The sequence below is a fragment of the Poecilia mexicana genome, unplaced genomic scaffold (assembly GCF_051168715.1).
Source record: "Poecilia mexicana isolate PSO_F unplaced genomic scaffold, ASM5116871v1 scaffold_13, whole genome shotgun sequence".
Lineage (NCBI taxonomy): Eukaryota > Metazoa > Chordata > Actinopteri > Cyprinodontiformes > Poeciliidae > Poecilia > Poecilia mexicana.
In genome coordinates, this window is record NW_028263382.1 from 11,846,729 (window position 1) to 11,868,335 (window position 21,607).

Genomic DNA, 21,607 nt, shown 5'->3' on the forward strand with positions numbered 1-21,607 from the left:
TTTTGACTTACTAGATTGTGAGTGGCCATCTGCCACTTCAATGCCTCATAAAGTTCAGTATATGCCATTAAATATGCAACCAGGCGCTACCAGACATCAATTTCTCAACCCAGCTTCACACGTCATCAAAGTGAATGTTCAAATTTTTTCCCAGTCGGGTACTACCTTTAACATTGCCTGAACTGAATATTAAAATAATTAAAACAAATTATTTTTTATTTGTTTCTTTAGCTTTAGATTCCAGTTTTTTAAAGCTGAATTCTGTGGTTTCTTAGCACTCTGAAAAAGCATTGGATTGTATTTGTTATTTCCAGGTGTGGAAAATAACAGGTAAATGAGTGTAGACTCAGTTTATTTGGCATGCTTTGTTAATACTAAGTGGAAGCACTTCAGCTTTCCACAACTTTAGATTCTTTAGTAAGTTCCAGAGGGAGCTGGAGTACAGTAATTGTTATGACTAAGTAATCAGATTCATGTACTCTGAGCTGTGTGACATGTTCTATTATTTTGCGGGATGTCAAATATTAAGCATATGATACCAGTGCAATGTGGGGAAACAAATTTAAACATTCTGATTAAACACGCTTTCCCATTTTGTGGCATTTGACACATGCTCTCAATCTGTGCATAAATTGGGATTTTACCTGAGTTTTGATGTATTGAAACAGTTAGTACTTAAGACTTCATTTGTTCACACAAAAATGCCAAAGTTTTTACCCTGGTTTGTAAATGTGACATAGCCGCTTTTGGTTTTATTTTACAAGACGCTGTGTCTTTTACAGTGGAAATTCTGATGAGCAGAATGATCTGGAATTGATCTAGAATGGTCAGCTAGGATCGTTAAAAATGTTTTTATTTCCTAAAATAAAAAAATAATATATTTTGGCAGTGACCCTCAGCATTGCACCACATTTCTGAATTTGATCAAAGTCATTAAAGAAATCTGTAATTGATATTCTCTGAATATTCTGGCAGGAGAAAAAACACTAGAATTCTGTGCAAACATCATGTGTCCAAACTCTGTTCTGCCACCAGGGGGAACAAACTGCATTCTGAAGTAAGTAAACATTTCAGTTTAGAGGTGTTTCCCCAAATAGCATGTAAAGTGTTTGAGGTTTCTCACCCTTCATTGCTTTTTTGCTTCCCTCACAAATTACATTTTTTATAGACTAAGTAAATGCAAATTCTTAATTCCAAGTAAAATAGCTGCTCCAAAGTATTTGGTTTGTGTGCTTTTACTGGTGGTTTTGTACCTTTAAAACCTTGATTTGGATTTTGACAAGTTTACAAACGTTAGTTCTAAATGAAAAAAGAACATCTGCACTTTGGATTTTTAGATAATTTCTCTCCACAAATGCCATCATTCCTTTACAAACAATGTTTCAAATAATAATTTATAGACCACAATGAAAGGTTTGTAGTGCCAAACAGGAGAGATAAGGCATTTGGAAAGGTTTGTGTTGCTCATGCATGTCAGAAATCCAACCATCCTCCTAGAGTGGAGGGTGAGACTCAGGCTATATAAACTCCAGCTAGGACTGTGTTCCTTTTACTCTGGGCTAGAGGGGAGTTCAGGAATCAAGAATGAAGCTCCTCTTTGTGGCTGCCTTCGCACTCTTTGTGCTCTCTACCTTTGATCATGCTGACTCCTCAGCTTATGACAAAATAGTTACCCACAGCCGCATTAGGGCAAGAAAAGAAGGGTAAGTCAAACAACATAGACTTTTTTTTTATGTTTACATTTTGCTTGTTTGCAATGCTAACCTCAGATACCTCAATTTTTCACTGCACATGCAGGAATCTTCAGTTTTTGAGGGCAGTCATCTCTGTGCATTTATGTTTGTTTCTCAAGAAAATGTACTTTCTTACAATTTAGTTTCATGTACTGTAAAAGAATGTCATTTTATTTTAAAAATGTAAGCTCATAAATGTTCTTCCATCAATATTTATAGCTGAAAAGACACTGGTGTTCGTTTTACCTACTCTAACTTATGTATTATTTGAAAGTTTGATATAGAGCAGTCTCTCTTTTTCTCCACATTCTCAAAATGAATACTTTGGTTTTAAAAACAATTTTTACTCTTAATGTGCTTATTAATCCTTGTCGCATTTTCTCCAATAAATTTCACCAGACCCAATGTCTGTGCACTTCAGCAAGTTATGGGGACAAAGAAGAAATACTTTAGTACTTGTCGTAATTGGTACCACGGGTCCATCTGCGGAAAGAAAGCGTAAGTTGGTTATCCTGTTAAAAGAAATGACATTCAAGTTTAGGAAATAAAGTTTCCTGCTCTGTTTGTTTCTGCAAACATGTTTGCCATTTCTTCTTGCTCTCCCATCTTCTCCTGTTTCATCTTCAGTAGTTTTCATGGAAACTTGGATGTCTTCACAGTACCAGATCACAACATCTGCTATGTTACTTTAAGTTGCACTGGTTTGTAGAATAAAAAACACATTTATAGAAGCAGTCCTAAAACCTTTCGTCTCAAAGACAATCCTATTTGATCCCATAAACTTCAATGGGGGTTTCAGAATGTTACAAGCCCGGTGGTCGCTGGGTGCCACAGCGGTGAACCACTGATTCCAGGATATGATGTGGCTGCAGAATAGTGACTGCATTCATGAATGGAAACCCATCAAGCGCCGCCATTAAAACCCCCTTTTTTTTTGTTAGTCCTGCTGGCTCAGCACATTGCAACTTAAACATAAATCTAAGCCATGCTATGTTTTGGTGGGTCTTAAAGACTTTTTCTCCCTAGTTACCAAACATATCATTTTAAAGTTGGTAACTGTTCTTAACAGAGGCGGTCCTAACGTGAATGGCACCCTGAGTGAGCCCCTCCTTCTGGCAACCCCCACAGATCCAGTTCTTTAACAAAGCCCACCTTGCAAAGAAAAGAAAAACTCACCCATATAAAACCCCACATTCACTAGAGTATATTAGTTTAATTGGAAACTTTTGGAAGAAAAAGTACACTGACTAATGTGAGAAAGTAGAAACTCAAACAATTAAGCACATTTTTTTTTTTTTTTGCCAACGTACTTAAAGCTGAATTTAAACCATTGCTTATTCTAAAAATATTGTTCCAGTCATATCCTGGTCTGAACCAAGTTATTTAAATAGAGAACCACAAAGTTTGCTGACAGTGGAATAAAATTGAATAGAAAAGAAAGTGTAAGAAAATTTGGCAAAACCCAACATTTTAACAAAAGCAGCTTTTCCATGAGATTAAATAAATGTTAACACCAACTGTGCCTCAGCACTAATGCTGTCTGGACAGCAGAAGTCCAGGCAGTAAGGCTTAAATTGTTCTTTTCATATTGTTCCAACTGGGTTTAATCTCTTGTAGCCAGCAAAAATATTTGTTCTTTTCCCAAAGGGAATATCTGTGCTTTCAAAGTGAGTCAGATTCCAAGAAAACTTTACTACCAAGCTCTCTGACAGACTGTGATGTATTAGATTACAATACTGACACATACATTAAAGAGGGGGAACTTTACAATAAACTTATGATTTGAAGTGGTGCAGCATTTTCCTAAAGATGCTGATGGTCAAAAGTTTCCAGGCCCGTTGCCAGGCACAGTCCCTTTGTGTGGGAAAGCAATATAACAAGTTTTGCTGACTCTGCCCCGTCAGGGCTTGTATGAGCTCATCCCCGTCCCTGCAAGTCTATTCAACCTTGATTTAAATACAGATGTTATATACATGCATTTGGCCATGATCTCAAAGCAGTGGTTTTTGCACGGTTTAAAGTATTTGTAGTAGATTAAGCAGTGTGCCTCAATAATCTCCATGCTTATAAACTCTGAGCTATTTGATCATTACGTATTTAATAAAATTATATTAGCGGGCAACATTTCAGACATTTATTACATGTCTTTTTTTTCTGTTTATTCGTTCGTTTTTTTGAACATTGCATACCGTGAGTGCAGCACTGTAATTTAATACTTGTTTTAGAAGTCCACTACAACTGGAGAACACATGTGGAGCTTTAATTGTATGCACATTTTCAACAACTTCCAGAAAGAAAACTCCTAATTTTGAGCAATTGATGTCTCCAATTAAATTCTGTTGAATCATCGCTGAATCACGAATATGTTTGTTGATCCAACAGCAAGTGGTTTATTTTTAAAACGTAAAAGCCTAACATTGTTCTTAGTATTTGTCACGATGACTTTAATTATGTCAAGCTGAAGTTGGGTAAAGATCATCTTCTCTCACAATAAACCTAAGAAATCTCTTCTAATGACCTCCTCAGCCATCCCTAGGAGCATGTGGCATTGCTTATCTTTAATAGCTGCATCCGGAATGCTCATTTCATCAGGGTCCTTTTATTGTTGAATAACTGGGAGTTATGTGGGGTAAAATGTACATCATCACATAGTAGCTTTACTGTAGGTGGAGTCAGAGTTGCAGTTTCGACATGACTTGATCACGTTGGTGTAAATCACGTATTTGTCTCACAGCTGCACATTAAGTTTTACAGTTCTCTTCGGATTGCAGTGTCAGGCAAAATGAGTGGAATAAACAAATTATGCATTGTTTCTTTGGCAGGGCTACGGTTATGGTTACTGTGAATTATTTGTGTTTTTGTGTGTTGAGATTTCATAAGTCTCATTTGAGACTTATTAAAAAATGGAAAACTATGGAGATCACTTTTTTAAACATTATATTATTTTTTACAGCTTATAAAGAATCATTTTTATGCGTACAAGTACTTATTGGCAAAAATTCCAACATGTATAAGGTTAGTCGAATGTTAATAAAAGTTCAAAATAAATGGTTATTTTCAAAGGCTTTGCAAAAAAAAATAATAATAATCTACTACTGAAATGGTAGCAGTATCCTCAGGCAGCCTTTCCTTGAGGTTTTGGCTCAGACTTCTGGATCGCACTGTGTGTTGAGATTATTCGGTAGATAATGAGTTACATCTGCAAACACAGAAGAATCCTCTTAAAGACAGACAACCTAATCCAAAACAGACGACTTATTACAGCTTTCAAAATTGTTATATAACTCAGTAAAAAAAAGTAAAAAAAAAAAAAAAAAAAAGTAATTGTAAGCATTATTTTGAAGAATGTGAAATACGCATGGTTTAGATTTGTATGCTTGTCTGCGTTCTCTGCAGGACTGTGCTGTATGAGTGCTGTCCAGGATATATCAAGCTTGAAGGCATGACAGGCTGTCCTGCAGGTATAGGACTAACTGGGTGGATAAAAGTTAGATGGAGGTCTTTAATCCACTTGGAGAATAGATGTGAATTCATTTTGAAATCATACTCAATTAATTGGGAGTGGCTTTGCAACTTTTTATTGTCCTTTCAAAAAAAAGTACATTTATTTTTCAGTTGCTCCAATTGACCACGTGTATGGGAGTCTGGGTCTTGTTCAGGCTACTTCAACCCAAAATTATGCGGACATTTCTAAGCTCAGACCTGAGATTGAGGGACCGGGATCCTTCACTTTCTTTGCTCCAAGCAATGATGCCTGGGAGCTGTTGGATGAGGTGAGTCAGGACAAAAGCAAAAATTATTTAACTTGTTGTTCTTTTTTTCGCATTTTGACCACTTTGTTTTCCTCATCTTACAGACAATAAGGAATGCACTGGTCAGCAACGTCAACATTGAACTCTTCAATGCTCTGCACTACCACATGGTCAACAAACGCCTCCTAACCAAAGATCTAAAGAATGGATTGAAATTGACCTCTATGTACAATGACCTTGGTCTCTATGTTAACCATTATTCCAATGGGGTGAGTATTGCTATGTAGTACATGCAGTATTATGACAAAGTCTTGCAATGGACCAGATTGCTTGAGGTTTACTGAGAAAACTGACATTGTTCGCAGGTGGTTACTGTAAACTGTGCTAGGATTATCTATGGCAACCAGGTTGCAACCAATGGAGTTGTTCATGTCATTGACCGTGTCATCACTAGCGTTGGAAGCACTATCCAGGATTATATTGAGGTTGAGGAAGATTTGACAACGCTAGCTGTAAGTGCACACATTATACATATTTTCTAATTTTTTCATGTTGAAGTTTTTAAATCATAATGCTGTTCCTGAACCCACTTGTTAGGATGTAGCTCAGACTGCTGGACTGCTGGAAAAACTGGGTCAGCCAGGATTCTACACCCTCTTCGCTCCTACCAACGATGCCTTTGACAAGATTGGTGGCGATACCATGGAAAGACTTTTAAGTGACAAAGACGTCCTGAGAGGTAAATCCAACAATTGTCAATTGAAACAAGTTAAACTGCATAATTTAAGGGGAAAGATGGTTTTCAGAAAAGGAATTTTAAATCTTAAATTTGATCATTTCAAATAAGGAAAACCACTTTGGTTCTGTGATATGCATACAGTTCTCTGAGGTTTACAAAAACCCATTATTGGCATGGATGTCATTAATTAAAGTTTTGGTGATTCAATACAATACTTATTTTTCCAACTGAGATAAATTTACTTTCTGTAACCATTAATAATATTCAGGCAAATAACTGTTTCAATTCATTTAGGCTTTCCACCAACATTTTTGCGTTAAAAACGTGAAAAGTTACAAAAATTCAGATGTACATCAACAGGCATTGTTATTTAGAAATAATAGCATGTTAGGCTAATGGGTAGATGCAGGAATGGAGCAAATGTTGCGCACCTCCTCACATCCAGTTCAATGAGTCAACTATAAACTGAGCTTAATCCGTCTTTACTGTCACTGTTACTGGTGTATGAAAAACCCTTAAAAAAAAAAAAACGAGCAGTTGACCTCATGGGGATAGGGGGGCAAGTAAAGCCTGGTGGCCTGCCAGGCTTACAATACATTGGGGGAAACCCCAAGCTAAAAATGTGCCTGTTTTATTCTTTCTAAAGCCACGTTTTTTATATGTATTTTGGATCATTTGTTGTGTTGTGTCCAACCATTAAACATTAGAGTAAAACCTGTCACCCTCAATTTGAAGAAAACAGGCAAATGTTCTCGAATAAAAATAAAAAATAAAAAAACAAGAAAACACCCACCAAGGATAGGAAAGTTTATTCTTCTTCTATGTGCTCAACCTTCTCGATGCCGCTAACACGACAGGCGCCCCCTAGCGGTTGTATATGGAATCGCACCGAATAACGGAAATAATACATTAATAATATTACAAGGAGAAATTAAAACAGAAAAAAATCATGTTGAGGTGCTTATTTTTATGCTTAATCTTTTCATTTCTTATAACATCTTGTTCTCACCCTGCTACATGTACATATTTGACCCAGTATGATTTATGCTGTTTGGACAATAGAACATTGAGAACAAATTCAAACTTATGCACCAAATTCTTGTTTAAAAATGATTGAATTTGATCGCCTTTTTCACTCATTCATTCCATAGTAAAAACATTAGGATGGTAATGAATGTCTAAAATCTTCTGATCAGAACATCATTTAGCTATAAAGTCTCAAAAGAAATAAACTTTTTCTCAAATTTAATGCCTTGTATTTATTTTTTAGAAGTATTTGTGGAGTGCTGTCAGTGACAAAGTAAGCACTACAGTAATTATAATGTAAAACCTTCAGATTAGGGTGTGAAACTCATTTTCATTGTGGGCTATAGCAAAGTCATGGATGTCCTCAAAGGGCAGACAGAATGCATTGATAAAATACCATTAACAAACCATTAAAATATTAATAAATAGTTCTCTCGCCATTGTATTACTATTCCTTAAAACTAAATAATACTGAACATAAGATTGATGTAATTTGGAAGTATAAATAACAATTGCTTTGATTTGATTGATAAAATAATATTTAAATATTTAATATATGTCCATCTATTGGACCACATACAAAGATGTGGTAGGCCGGATTTGGTTTCTGGATCTTGAATTTGACACATATGCTTTACATAGTGAGCTGTTCAACATTTTTGGCATAAGATTTGTAAAGGCTCTGAGTAGCAAGAAGCAGATGTCTTAATGAGCACACTGAACTACTTGGCAAAATATCTCAACCACTCTCTTGCCCATTAGCTTTGCCAATGACATCAAATTGATTGTGAGCTAATTATAACTACAAAGAAATCCAGGGTCCAAAAGGGTCTACAGGTTTCTAGGGTATTATCTGCTTAGCTTAACATGAATCTCCATCCATTCTGTAAATGTCTTACTGCTTAAAGAAATAATTTCCAACTTTTTTTTTCAGCGCTCTTGAATTTCCACCTCCTGGGCTCAGTCCAGTGCTCTGAAGCCATCATGGCAGGAACCTCTTATGAAACCCTGGAAGGAAACAACATTGAAATAGGTTGCGATGGAGACAGTCTAACAGTTAACGGCATTAAGATGGTACTCAAGAAGGACATTGTCACTACCAACGGTGTGATTCACCTTATTGACCAAGTGCTGATTCCAGACTCAGGTTAGATCAACATTTCCCCTAATCTGCTTACTTTAGCACACTTTATTTATTCATATTCTATCTATTTTTATATTTCAATTGTGTTTTAATTGTGTTTATTTATGTATATTTATTTTTTGCTTTTAAGCTAAGCAGGTAATGGAACTGTTGGGAGGTTCACAGTCAACCTTTGGTGACATGATCACTGAGCTGGGCCTGTCCGCTGAAATGAGAGCAGACGCTGAGTACACTTTGCTGGCTCCTTTCAATGCTGCCTTTACTGGTGAGTCACAAACAGCTTGCTATACCATGTATGGCATCTCTCTTCTGCAGTTCTTAAAAGGTCTAAAGTGACAACTCCTCCTTCAGCAACAGTGTTTTCTTTCTTGCATTCTTCCTCCGAGTTTGTTGATCATTTTTAATTGGATATGGAGACATGTCCATAGAAATGTTCTTGAAGCGAGAGAGTGTATAGTTCAGACGCACAATATAGGACAGCAAACAGTGGAAGTAGTCAATCATTTTTAATCAGAAAACTATTTGCAATGACTCTACTTGGAAAGATTTTAAATCAAATTATACACATCACTCAAGAGTCCTAAGATACATTACATATGTCACTCCAGGCAAAATGAGGTTTCTGTCAAAGACAATCTCTCAGTGAATCGAGTCTTCAACAGAAGCAAACAAGGGTCTTTAAAATTAAAGCAAACAGACTAATTGTTAGATTTTCAGGAAATCAAGTTAATTCAAAGCATAAATAAATGTGTAGGTTACTGCTACATGTTTTGGCTACTGACCCATGAAGTTAGTGAAAGCTGTGGTGATGATGAGCAAATTTAGCAAAAATATCCCTTGCAATTGTGAATTGTGTTTATTTACACACGGGAAAATGTCTTTTAATTGCAGACGAAGTGATGTCCATGGATCAAAGCGAGCTTAAGATCATCCTGGAGAACCACGTCCTAAAGAATAAGTTTGGTCTTGGACAACTGTATAATGGCCAGCAGCTGGAGACTATTGGAGGAAAGACCCTCAGGGTCTTCATTTACCGCACGGTGCGTCATCTTCACCAAAGTCCTCCCCAAAAATGAGAGCTTTAGACCACTAGGCAAACACATCATCCTTTATGTCATACTTCCATTAATCACAGTATTTTAGAGAAACCCCATCAATCCTTTGGTTTTATCCTGTGGATTTTCTCTGCAGGCTGTGTGCATTGAAAATTCCTGCCTGATAAGAGGCAGCAAAGAAGGGAGCAACGGAGCCCTTCATCTCATGAGGACTATGTTGATGCCTGCAGAAAAATCTATGTTCGAGATTCTGACTGAAAACGGAAATTTTAAGTAAGTCCTGGCCAATTTTGGTAGAAGTGGATATTGGTGTTAAAATTAAGCATTTTCTCAACCACTTTTTATTTTCCGTTTAATTCACTAAGCACTCTTGGAAAAGAAAATAGTGCTGTCAGTGCAATTCATCAGCCCTCTGTGGTTTCTACACCAGCCAACTTTTTTCTTCTTTGTGCTGCAGAGTCTTTTTGTCTCTAATGGAAGCAGCTGGGTTGACAGACCTGCTCAGACAAGAGGGAGGTTTTACTTTGTTTGCCCCCAGTGATAAGGCGTTTGCTGCTTTGACTGAAAGAGAGTTGAACATGCTGAAAGGTACATCTGCTGTAATGACTCTACCGTTTATTATACCTCCCTCCAGCACATATGTTGGCAGTTGAAAATCACATAAATCCCTCAACAAATAATGTTTTGCCGTTGTTTATTTCAGGTGACATGAATGCACTCCAGACAATTCTTCTGTATCACTTAAGTAATGGTATCGTCATTGGAGGTGGCTTGGAGGGCGGCGTGACAAATCTTCTAAGATCTCTCCAAGGAAGCAATCTTCAACTAAAATTTGTAGGTATTTGGCGCTGAACCATTTTACTAAAGAAAATTCGACCTTTATGTATAGCTTTAAGGACAGCATATCTTAATAGTGTTCTGAATATTTAGCAGTTGTTGGTTTTGGTTTTGTTTTTTGTCGTTGTGGAAATTTCCATATCTTAGAAAATCTCATTTTAAATTGTGATAAATTGTGATTAAATTGTGCCAACAGCAAGCTACTGACTTACTGTGGTGATTAGTGTTACTTTCTGTCAATCATACCACAACCTTCTCGTTTATGTATGCTTCAACTGTTTGTCTCAGGTAAATAATGCTGTGCAAGTGAATTCCGTGCTTCTCCCAGAAACCGATCAGATGGCCACAAATGGTGTTATTCATTTTGTCGACCAAATTTTATACCCTGAAGGTGAGATCTTTGTCTATTCAGCTTTATTAACATTCCCTTCCATTAATTTATATGTCAAGACATGCACATGTTTTTTTTTTTTTGTTTGTTTTTTTTTATTTTCTCCAAAAGCTTAATTGTGGTTAACGACCCCTGCTGTCTTCCAGACATCCCTGTGGGGAATCAGCAACTCCTTTCCATACTCAAGAAGCTCATCACTTACATACAAATCAAGGTGAATTAAGTTTTTTATCAAAGCTTTAGTGTTTAAATAAGACAGTATGTTGGTTTTTGTAATGAAAACGTGTGCCTTGAAGCTTTATAATGTACCGAACCTCCTTACTTAATTTCTCTTAGGATTGATTGTTTTTATATTATTCTGATACAACTGTTGTATCATATTTTTACAGTTTGTTTCAGGATACAGATATCAGGAAATACCTCTTACATTTATGAGTGAGTGATAATATTTACATATTATAGTACTATTTACATTTTTGAATTTTCAATGTCTTTTTTTAATAAATATTTTCTTTCTTTCTTGTTTTAGAGAAGATCATCACACGTGTTGTCCATCAATGTAATTATGATTTAAAACCCTTTTATTGTCATGTAATTCATTTTGTTTAAGGAGAAACCTAAATATTCTCCTCCAACAATAGTTAGTGGTGTGTTAAATCTAGTACAATATTTACTCTCTGTTTTGATATGACTTGTTGATACAGAAGTTCTTAACACAGGAAGAAGAGGCAAACTATCTTGCCATCAATGTTATTACACAGGGTAAAAAATAAAAAAAAAGAATGTTAAAGAAGAGCTTGTGGTCTATAGCACAGGTTTTAAACCATGCTCATTGCAATGTGGACACATGGGTCAGTGTGTTTTTCTCTTGATGAAATCACTGACAGTATACATACAACAGATAAATGTGATAAAAAAAAAACAGTCTTGAATCATTGAGTGAATACGATCAAGACGTCTCTAAGTCACATCACAATGTATGTATGTTTAAAATTTTGTGGAAAGTAATCGGTGGAGATAATATGGTAAGAATTTGTGATGCCAAAGTTTAGCTAAGGTAATAGTTCTGATACAATGTCATGGCAGTCAAACAAGCATAGATATATTTTTATCAAAGTTTATTGTAATGAAACAATCTCTTTTTTGCAGCTCCTGAAGAGAAAAAAGTGATAAGGGTTATTGACAAGCCCACCACTACAATTACCAGGGTTATTGAGAGGCCCACCACTACAATTACCAGGGTCATTGAACCTTCTGTCCGCAAAATCACCAGGGTTACCAGTTCAGGCTCCAGGTTTACCAGTTCAGGCTCCGCAAACATTGGCCTGGAAGGTAAATGGAACGTAGATGTTCAAGGACATTTACTGTAATTTTTAGCCTTTATCTTTGCAACAACGTGATAGTTAGAAAGTAGAGGAGTGTGACTGTTAAACATTAGATTTATGACTTGTTAAGTGGTGTAATTACTCAAATTAAATAAAAATATATTTTTTTCCAACAGGAGTTGACCGTTCAGGGATTATTACCTTTGAAGGGAACCCAGACCTTGATGCCGAGCAACTTGCTGGACTGATCCAAAGTGAGTTTTATTATCATCTATAACTCACTAACTCAGAAAACTTGTTATTTATTAATATGGAGTGTGTATGCTTGCTTCCCTTTCATAGGAAGACCTAATGCAAGAAGAGTTGTAGGTAAAATAAATACAAATAATAAGGAAAAAAACAGATTTTACCCAATCTAAATGGAATCCCCAACATCGTCTTTGAGTTAATGTTGACTGTAATGTCATGTCTGTTCCTGCATCTGTGTCACATGATTGTATTTCCCTGCATCATATATGTACTCTGTCCCATCAGTCCTTCTGGGTGTTTTTTATGGAATGGTTTGACTTTTTGAGAAATCAACTCAAAGTGCTTACTTTTTCCTTAAAATTACTTGGGGGGAAAAAATCATTTGTGCATAATAAATGTGAAGCATAGAATAGAAAATAAAGCAAAACAAGAATATTTAGTTGTTTAGGAGCAGGCAGATTAACTTTTTATATCACCCCAGGTTGCCTTGTAACTTCACTGGGAAAAGCAGTTAAAGCTAAATAGTAAGACCTACTGCCAAGCCTTTTTTTTTTTGTTAGTCTACACAAATTGAATAAATACTAAATAAAATCTGGATTTACTGGTAGGTGCTTTCTGATGTGCACCCTGGCTGATTCCATCACTTTCCAGTTCATGAGCTAAGTTAAGCCAGTGGAGTACTGAATCACATTTTCCATGCAGATGCAGGGATCATATCAGTCTTTTTTTTTTTTTTTTTTTTTTTTTTTTTTTTGGTTTTCTTTAAACTCGGTGAGGAAGCACATGAGCATATTTCCAAAAAAAGTCAAACAATTTCTAATGTCATCTTTGGCTTCTTGCTTATTTCAACATGCTTGCCTGCACATTGCTTACCTAAATGTTAAGCTGACATTTACTATGTCTGTGCAGCTGCATTTTGTGCAACTTTTTTGTGAGGTCTGTCTGAGGTCCATAATTCATACAGGTTTTGAGGTTCTGCGGGGGCAGCCATACTCCCACCTTCTTGCTGTGCTGAGCTTGGTTCTGTCATGTGGAAAGAACTGAGATCAGACTATAAAGATTTCTGAGCTGCGACGCAATACTTACTGTGTTTCCCAGTTAAGCAAAGTTAAGTTCAAAGCAACGAACATTAATTCATTTTTTCCATTTATTCTGTTAGGTGGTAACAGGAGGAGGGGAAGGAACTGAGAGTGGTCGGATGAGGATATCTTCCTGGTGAAGTTATACATGGAGGCTGAAACTGGTGTTTTACAGACGATACATCTAGAGTGTTGTTTCCTGAATATATTGTGATAGCACTTGCTAAACACAAAGAACTGTTTTCATAAACTCTCAAAGTTTAAGGTGCTTTATTTGTACATAGATTGAATTTTTAAATTCATTGTATGTTAGCAGTTAAAATGAACTGAAATGAGGAAGGTTGTAGTAGTGAAAATCAAGTCAGTATAAAGGGACAAAAATATTGTTTCTAACTGTTTTGACTTTGATTGAGGTAAATGTTCGAGCAAGAGTGCTTAATGAGGGGCTTTGAGAAATATCTCAGTACGAAAACGGCCTAAACTATTTTCTCTTACTTCACCTGCTATGTAACTTTAACATCTCTGACTTTAAGTGGTTTAAGGTTTCATGTACATTTGGTTAGTGGATTGTGTCATTTGTAATGATATGGATAAATCCAGGTATGCTCTCTTTTTGTTTTCCAAAAATCCTACAATAAAGTGCTTCTGTTGAGATAACTGCATTACCATAAAAGGTCATTTTTATTTCCTTGCACAGTTCCTCAATTTGTTAATGTTATATAAAAAATAGCTTAGATCTAAATATTATGTCTGTCATTTGTATTTGTAAGAGCAAGGTCCTCTAAAGTTTAAAAGCGTTCCTGTTCACTGGACCAATTGTTCATTTATAGGTTTATGGGAGATTTCACCCACCCGTTTATCTAAATATTACAAACAGATGTAACACAGGGTGAAGTTGAGCTCCAAGAAAGAATGTTTCTTGAGAGTGGTATGCTTTTCCATGTGGCGTAACATATAAAAATTACATTCAGAGCTAAATTTATGGGTTGAAAGGAACATTCCTCTCCGTAAGCTCAAACAAGTAGAAGTTGCATCAAAAGACAAATTCATATGTTAAAACCATAAAATTCCAACAGTTCCTCAAATCTTGTCATTAATGTTAGCATTAGTAATTGTAAAGTAAACAACAAAACCACTTATGCTTATTTGCTTGTACAGTGGTAAAATCTTACTTAACAGCAGACCAGGTTTCATAGCAATTTTTTAAACTTGCAGACATTTGGATCTGGCCCAGTTCCTGTACCGTTTGGCTCACAAGCAGAATTCTTCAACTCAGTTTATGGTTCCTTGGATTGACTAGAATGGATAAAAACCTGAACAACTGCCAAAGGAAAAACAAGAAACATTTGGAAGGTACTGAAAAAGAATTTTGCACACTGGATGCCTTATTTCTGGAGGATCAAAGCAGAATTGTAATTGTTCGATGCACTGAGCACATAGTTTAATGCAATCTCATTTGAAGAAGTCATAAAACCATTCACTAATGTGTTCTTGCTTATGTAACTTAATTTAAACAAATTCTTAAGTAAACTAGGTTTCTGTTTCTATGGACAGTGGTATAAGAATAATTTGCTTGTCAATAAATTAGCAACATATATAGTTTTAGCATTTTTGTATGCAAGACGAAGTACCATAACTTGTATTAAAAGACCACAATTCTGTAATTTGTTGAAAAACTCCTTTGCATTTGAGGTTGTGCTCTTTCAGCTGTTAAGTTGTAAAGTAAAACCTCACTTGCTTGAAAATTTCCAGTGAATACTACCACATCGTGTTCCAGTGACACAGAGCTCACAGGCAACATTGCTGAATGTTTATATGACAATATACACAGCAAAGGTTGTTAAGTTTTATGCTATGTCATGCTATATTTGCTTGCCAAACAAACAAATTTGCTACATTTATTTTAAAAAGACAGAAATCATACAGCCGCTAGAAGATTGGCAGTCATCTTCTTTTCAAAAGAAAAAACGTCTCTATTAAGTCTCTATTAATAAATAATTAGGAAATAAACTACTTTTTCCCCCCTTTCTGAGGGTTTGATATGATATCGTTCCAACTCATTAAGCTGTCATCAACCTTTCTGGGAAGGCTTTCCAAGTTGTTTAAAAGTGTGTTTCTAGGAACATTTGACCAGGCTTCAAGCAGTGCATCTGGGAAATCACACAATGATGTTGGATGAGAAAACATGGCTCTCAATCCCCACTCTAATTTGTGTGAGTCACACTGTTGGGCCGAGGTCAGGAGTCTCTGTGTGGGTTAATCGAGTTCCTCCGCAGTAAGCATTCACATCCAACTCTTTGTGGATCTTGACTTGGGCACTGGAGGACAGTCATGTAGAAACAGAAAAGGGGCCAACCCCAAAATGTTTCCACAAACTTGTGAGCATAAGATTGTCAAAAAGCTCTTGGTATAATAAAAACAATAAACGCTGTTTTCACTGGAACTAAGGAAAATAGAGTCACACCATAATCCTTTCTGAGTCAAATTTTATGTTTGACACAATGAGGTTAGCGAAGTACCATTCCCCTGATAACTGCCAAACCCAGGCTCATCCATTGGATTGCTTTGCATCTAGTGGTGGACCTAAAGTGGTGTGGCACCCCAACATTTGTGTCACACTTTTTGATGTAAGGTTTGGATTCAGCTGATCTGACTCTGATTTCACACGACCTACCACTAAGACTGATCTGATGTTGTTTCCAATTAATTTCACTTTGTGAAAGTACCACTACCATGGAATACTTTGTAGAGTGAAAATTTCACAACTGTACTTATTACATAAATGGTATTTGAGTTTTAATGGTGCAAAATACCTTCACCCTATGAGTGATCTGTGGTTTCCTAAGTCGGTGTTAAAGAGATTATCTTGGATAGAGTTATTGGTGACCTGCCATATGGATATAAAAAAAAAAAAAAAAAAAAAAAACTCTTGGCCCCTAAATGCAAACATGTACCGACAACGGTTTTGTGCCCAATGAAGGAGAATTTTTTTTTTTTTTTTTCTGCAGGGCTCTACTATAATATAACTGGAAAAATGCCAATAAAATAAAAGCGGATTTCACTCACTACATGGAAAGCTTGGAGATGAACATTATGAACTCAAAGGACCTGGCAGTTTTAAGTCAGAAGGATTTCTTAACCTTGTATGGTTGCAAAGCAAGTCCAAACAATTCACAGAGAACTCAAACTTTAAGCATAAACCACCATATAAGAGATTGAATCTATAATTCACTGTACACAAAATGATAAGAAAGCATCTCCTGGACTATTTACATTACAATTGATGTGATCTGTGTTCTCAGTGTGTTTATTCTAGGTTTTCTGTGTTTATTTAGATCTGTGTTCCTGTGAGTCCCTGTGTTGTCCGGTCTCTTCCTCCCTTGATTATTTCCCAGGTGTGTCTCGTTCCCTGATTACCCTCCCTGTGGATTTAAACCCACCTGTGTCCTTTGTTCCTCGTCGGATCCTTGTTGTGACTTGTCTTTCACAGTCGTTGCGTCGCATTTCAGTCATCTCAGTAGAACTGTGAAGTCCTGAGTGTCTGCTCAGTTTAGTTAGTCGTCATAGTTGAACTGTTAGTCCTGAGTCGAAGCCAGCTCTCGTTCCAGCTGTTATGTTGCTACCGGTGCTGAGCTCTAGCTTCCCGCTCTGCCGTGCTGCCAGCTTCCTGGACTGCATGTGAGCTGAATTATCAATAAATCTTCACCTACCATCTACTACCTGGGTCCTTGGCGTACATCCCCACCGCACCCTCAACCACACATCATGACAACAATTCTACAGTTATTTAAGTTTTGCATACTTCTAGCATTTTATGTGTGATAAACACTGCTTTAATAAAGCAATTACACAAATGCACTATACATAATGCTTGGCTTTAAGCAGGCGTTGGGCTTTGGACATAGATTTTCCTTTTTACTCTATCACTATACCTACAAAACTAAATATGTTTTGGTAGATTTCCATTACACACGTCAACCCAAAATTATACATTATTTTTATATGTTTTTTTATCTGAGGAACTCTTTGCCTAATACCAGATGTTTGGACTTAAGTCATGTGACTAACAATTGAGAAAGTTTTGAGTCACAATTGTTGTGACTTGAGACTCAACTTTAGAATATCATTAAATACTTTGGACTTAACGGATTTTCACACCAAAGACTTGTGACTTCATTTCATTTTGAACCATTTTGCTTGCTTGCTATCTTGACGTGCTATCTTACCCCAAGAAGAAAGTGTTTTGTAATGGAACTGCCTACTCTGCAATTATGGTCATTTTGTGTTTTGGTGATTTACACGGTCTTTTCAGAGATTAAGAACTCTTTGGAGTCCTGCCAAGCTCGGTAACGACAGTGTTGTGAATAAGATTTTAAAACTCAATACTCTTTCCTGATTAAATGAAGTGTAAATAAGATTTGAAAAAAAAATGCTCTCCAGCTGTTCTGTACAGTTCTTCAAAAGAGCCCAATGTTTGTCAGCACAAGACTTCCTTTACTCCCTGGAAGAGTTTACAAACTATGTCACAGCTGATATTTACCGAAGTGACCTCTGCAGGTGAAGCTTTCCTTTAGTCAAACACGTCATCAATAAAATCAAGTGTGTATAAGCAGTCATAAACAACATTCAAATATTTACCAAGTGCAGATTTAGACTTGCTTGCAAGAGAAATAGGACTCTTTTTAAATGCAGGCCCTTAATGGATTTAACACTTTCCCATTTAAGGAGGAAGTTTCAGAACTCGGTAGACTTTGTGCTTTCTTTTCACATTTTATTTTAGTGAATTCAAGTCCCTGCTTAAAACTGCTTTTCCAACTCTCTGCTATGAGTAATGTGTCCTTTAAACGTCCAGCCAAATTCAGTCAATCAGTCCAACACTTCAAAGTCCAAAAATGTACTTTCTCGCTTTTGTCTTTGTTAATAACTATCATTAGAAATCATTTTCCATCCATCCACCCATTATCTCATACATTTATCCCTAATAGGGTTGCGAGGGGTGCTGGTGCCTATCTTCGGCAGTCAACAGGTGAGAGGCCGAATACACCCTGGACAGTTTATCGCAGAGAAATCACTTCTTTAAAAAAATGAAAGATAGTAGAACAGTGTTTTGTATTTCAGCTAGAAAACATGTCCTTAACAGATACTAACATGGCAAAAGTAGGCTGATTTTTAGTTTAAACATTAGCTTGCTAGCTAACAGTTTCTTCGTTTTATAAAACTGAGCTGTCAGTGTGGGTAGACTGGATTTTTGACAGCAGGGGAAACTATAGATACTGTAAAAATGTGAATTTGCATTCTGCATCTTCAGCAATGTATCCATTATGCCTTTAACTTAGCAAAAACAAACATACAAATTCACATAATTTCATTGTATTAATGCGTATTTTAAAAACTTATATACAGGACTAAAAGAGACTCTGAATCTACATTGCTGCTCAATTTGGTTGAACCCAATCTTCTTTGTCACAAACATTTTTATAGATTGTTAAAAATTTATTAATTTCTTTAACCATTATTTTTACCAGGGAGTCCTGGAGCTAAATGTTGGTCAACAGGAAAACTGGTATATAGAGTACAAATTGTTAATAATGTGAGTCTGACATAAATCTATTGTAAAAACTATCTCACATCAGCATAAAAAACAAAATAATATATTTGGAAGTTTTATCGCTTTCAGCTGCAGTGTCAGAGGAATTAATGACATGTATCTGTATTCCCTGTATTTCTCAAACAAATACAGGAATATTTTTTCAGTTTTCATAACAAACACTCTTGCAAAAGTGTACATTGCAAAGCACCTGTATAACAAAACTTTGGAAAAGTTTTTTTTTTTTTTTCTTTTTTTTTTTTCATTTCCATCATAGCCGTTCTGAACACATACAACATTTCATTGGACCTGACAACTTATTTTGATTTATAATCTATCAGAAGACTACTCCTGATGGAAGGACACCTGAGGATACAACATCTCTTCCTTCTTCAGTCATATATCACACTCAAATGTAACATCTTTCATTATCTGGGCCAACCCAAATGCTCTGAAACATTATATAAGCCCCGGCTTGCAGGGCAGCTTGCGTGACATCATGAACATTTAACCATTTCAGACCTTACCTAGTCTTTCGTTCTACTTTGGTATTTTGAATGTATTTTTCTTCATTTTATCAGTGACATAATTATAGATTTCCTTCACTTTAAGGCTGCCTTTTTTTTCCCCTTGATGTAAAATCCTCACGCACCTGGCAGGTGATTTTCATGAGGGGTTTAAATCCAACAGAAAATTAGTTTCTTGTCTAAGCAGGAATTTAGAAAGTCAAGCAGTAAAATTCAAACTGGACCATAATTTTCTGATTACAAGGCAGGAAGACAGCTGGGTGTTTGCATCTGGAATCAGATGGTGTGCCATTGAGTTGTTCACAGGTTTCAGAGACATTTATAGCCAGTCTCTTGGGGTATCAGGTGTTTAAAAGAGCAGTTGCTACCGATTTGCAAACAATGTCCCTGAATCAATTCCTGCTTGGATACGGAACACCTAGTTCTTTCCCTCTGCATATGCACATTTTTTTCCATCTTTGCCATTACACCAATAAATCTGGACAATAAACGTCTTGGACTAGAATTTACAAAAACTATAAATCGATCTTTGAGTTTTATTATTGATATGGCACAGTGGAAAAATTAAATAAAATGTTTGTAAGCAATAAGTCACAATCATATTTTGATCAAATTTTAATGAAACAGCAATATCTTACTCAATAACAATGTTTTTAAATTCAAAAAAGGATTCTGGGAAAATCCAACCCCCTTCAATTTTCTGAAGATGATTTTTGTTAGGCGTCCGCGCATGAAAAGAGATGTTCATCGACCAGGTCAGGGTGGAGGTGATGTGGATGCCCAGGATGTTGTCCACATCTTCCGCCACCTCCTCCTGAATGAAGAGAGGTGGGTGGTCTGACCTAGTGGACCTTCCTCACATCTTCTATGACCTCTTTAGTCTTGTTAGTGTTGAATACCAGATTGTTAGACTAATACCACCTGGGCAGCCGCTGAATCTCTTTTTTTGTGGTGGGTCTCGTCATTGTTTGTTGCAAAATTTGTTCAGAAGTGTGTTTGTGTGGATAATGTGAAACAGCGTACACAGCCCTGCGGTGTGCCTGTGGTCAGGACCAGCGAGGATGATGTTTGGTTGGTGAGAAATTCACCGACACAGAAGCACGCTGATATTAAACGTCCCAGGTTGTAGAGCTTTACTGTCAGGTTATATTGGGTTATAATGTTAGCCCACAGATAGTAGTCTAACTATAGTAATTGTCATAATTCTGTAAGTGTGTCAGGGCTGTGTGTAGTGCAATGTAGGCGGCGTCCTCTTGTTTAGATGGATTAAGGTTGTACTGCACTTTTAAAGCACTGTTATACCTGTACATTTTTGCCATCACTGCGCAACTTTCAAAGCAACATCCCCACCATCTGAGGAAACTAAGAATGGTGAGATTAAATGACTCATTCTTTTAATGGATTATTTTTTCTATAATCAGTCACTCCACAAACACGGTGTTCTGACTATTCCAGCACTACTTCTCACCTAGCCTGGTCATTGCTGTGCTATGCAATTCCACTCCACTCTGGGATTTCTCTCAGGATGCATTTCATTTCATCCTGGCCAATCAGTGTACAAAAGGAGTAGTTGTGAACATTGACATCTAGTTTATAATGTGTTTTTGAGTTGCAGTCTGATTATGACTTTAGTTTTGCAAAGGAAATAAATTTGTCTCACAAAACCTGCAGCTCCCTTAACAATGATCTTGTTTGGCTTGGCACTTGGATTTTTGGGGGGGCGGGGGTTAACAGTACATGCAATTTCCGGCAATCGTTTAAAACTTCAACAGATTCCATGCCTCCAGCAACCAATTATTTCTCAATACCCAAAGGTCCAGACCCTCTGTAAGTAGGAAAGGGCAGAACAAGGGACTGGGTTTTACCAGGCTACTTTTCCCCTAACAGAACCCAGTTAGTCAACAACTTTCAATTTAATTTTCTTTTTTGCCTCTATGGTTTTTAAAGGTATACTTTAGTAACGTTTGAGTTATTTTTGAAGTGCTAGTTGGGGTGCATCCCCTGCTTCGGTAGCAACACAGTTTCCCACCAAAGTCCTCAGTTCTATTGCCCTGCTTGGGTTTTATGTTTTCCTTCTGCAACCAAAGTGGATCAGTTCTTCGTTACTCCCATGACAAACACTGCACCCAACACATTTCTTACTTTGTGTTTCTGATTTGTCTA

General features: G+C 36.6%; 1 protein-coding gene across 3 annotated transcripts; it reads left to right on the forward strand.

The window, feature by feature from the left end:
• The first annotated feature begins 1,536 nt into the window (after nucleotides 1–1,536).
• postnb (periostin, osteoblast specific factor b) lies at nucleotides 1,537–13,992 on the forward strand. Of its 3 annotated transcripts, none has more exons than XM_015001012.2 (21): nucleotides 1,537–1,703; nucleotides 2,133–2,231; nucleotides 5,130–5,194; nucleotides 5,349–5,506; nucleotides 5,590–5,754; nucleotides 5,851–5,997; nucleotides 6,083–6,224; nucleotides 8,185–8,397; nucleotides 8,525–8,659; nucleotides 9,286–9,434; nucleotides 9,586–9,722; nucleotides 9,907–10,037; nucleotides 10,153–10,283; nucleotides 10,575–10,677; nucleotides 10,824–10,891; nucleotides 11,067–11,112; nucleotides 11,207–11,236; nucleotides 11,827–12,009; nucleotides 12,179–12,256; nucleotides 12,345–12,371; nucleotides 13,411–13,992. In XM_015001012.2, exons 1-21 carry the CDS (start codon nucleotides 1,585–1,587, stop codon nucleotides 13,437–13,439), a joined length of 2,355 nt encoding a protein of 784 aa, XP_014856498.2. In that variant the 5' UTR covers nucleotides 1,537–1,584; the 3' UTR covers nucleotides 13,440–13,992. The 3 variants fall into 3 exon arrangements, with proteins under 3 accessions (XP_014856498.2, XP_087867798.1, XP_014856499.2); XM_088011672.1 differs by having other exon boundaries at nucleotides 12,345–12,367; XM_015001013.2 differs by lacking the exon at nucleotides 12,345–12,371.
• Nucleotides 13,993–21,607: the final 7,615 nt, after the last annotated feature.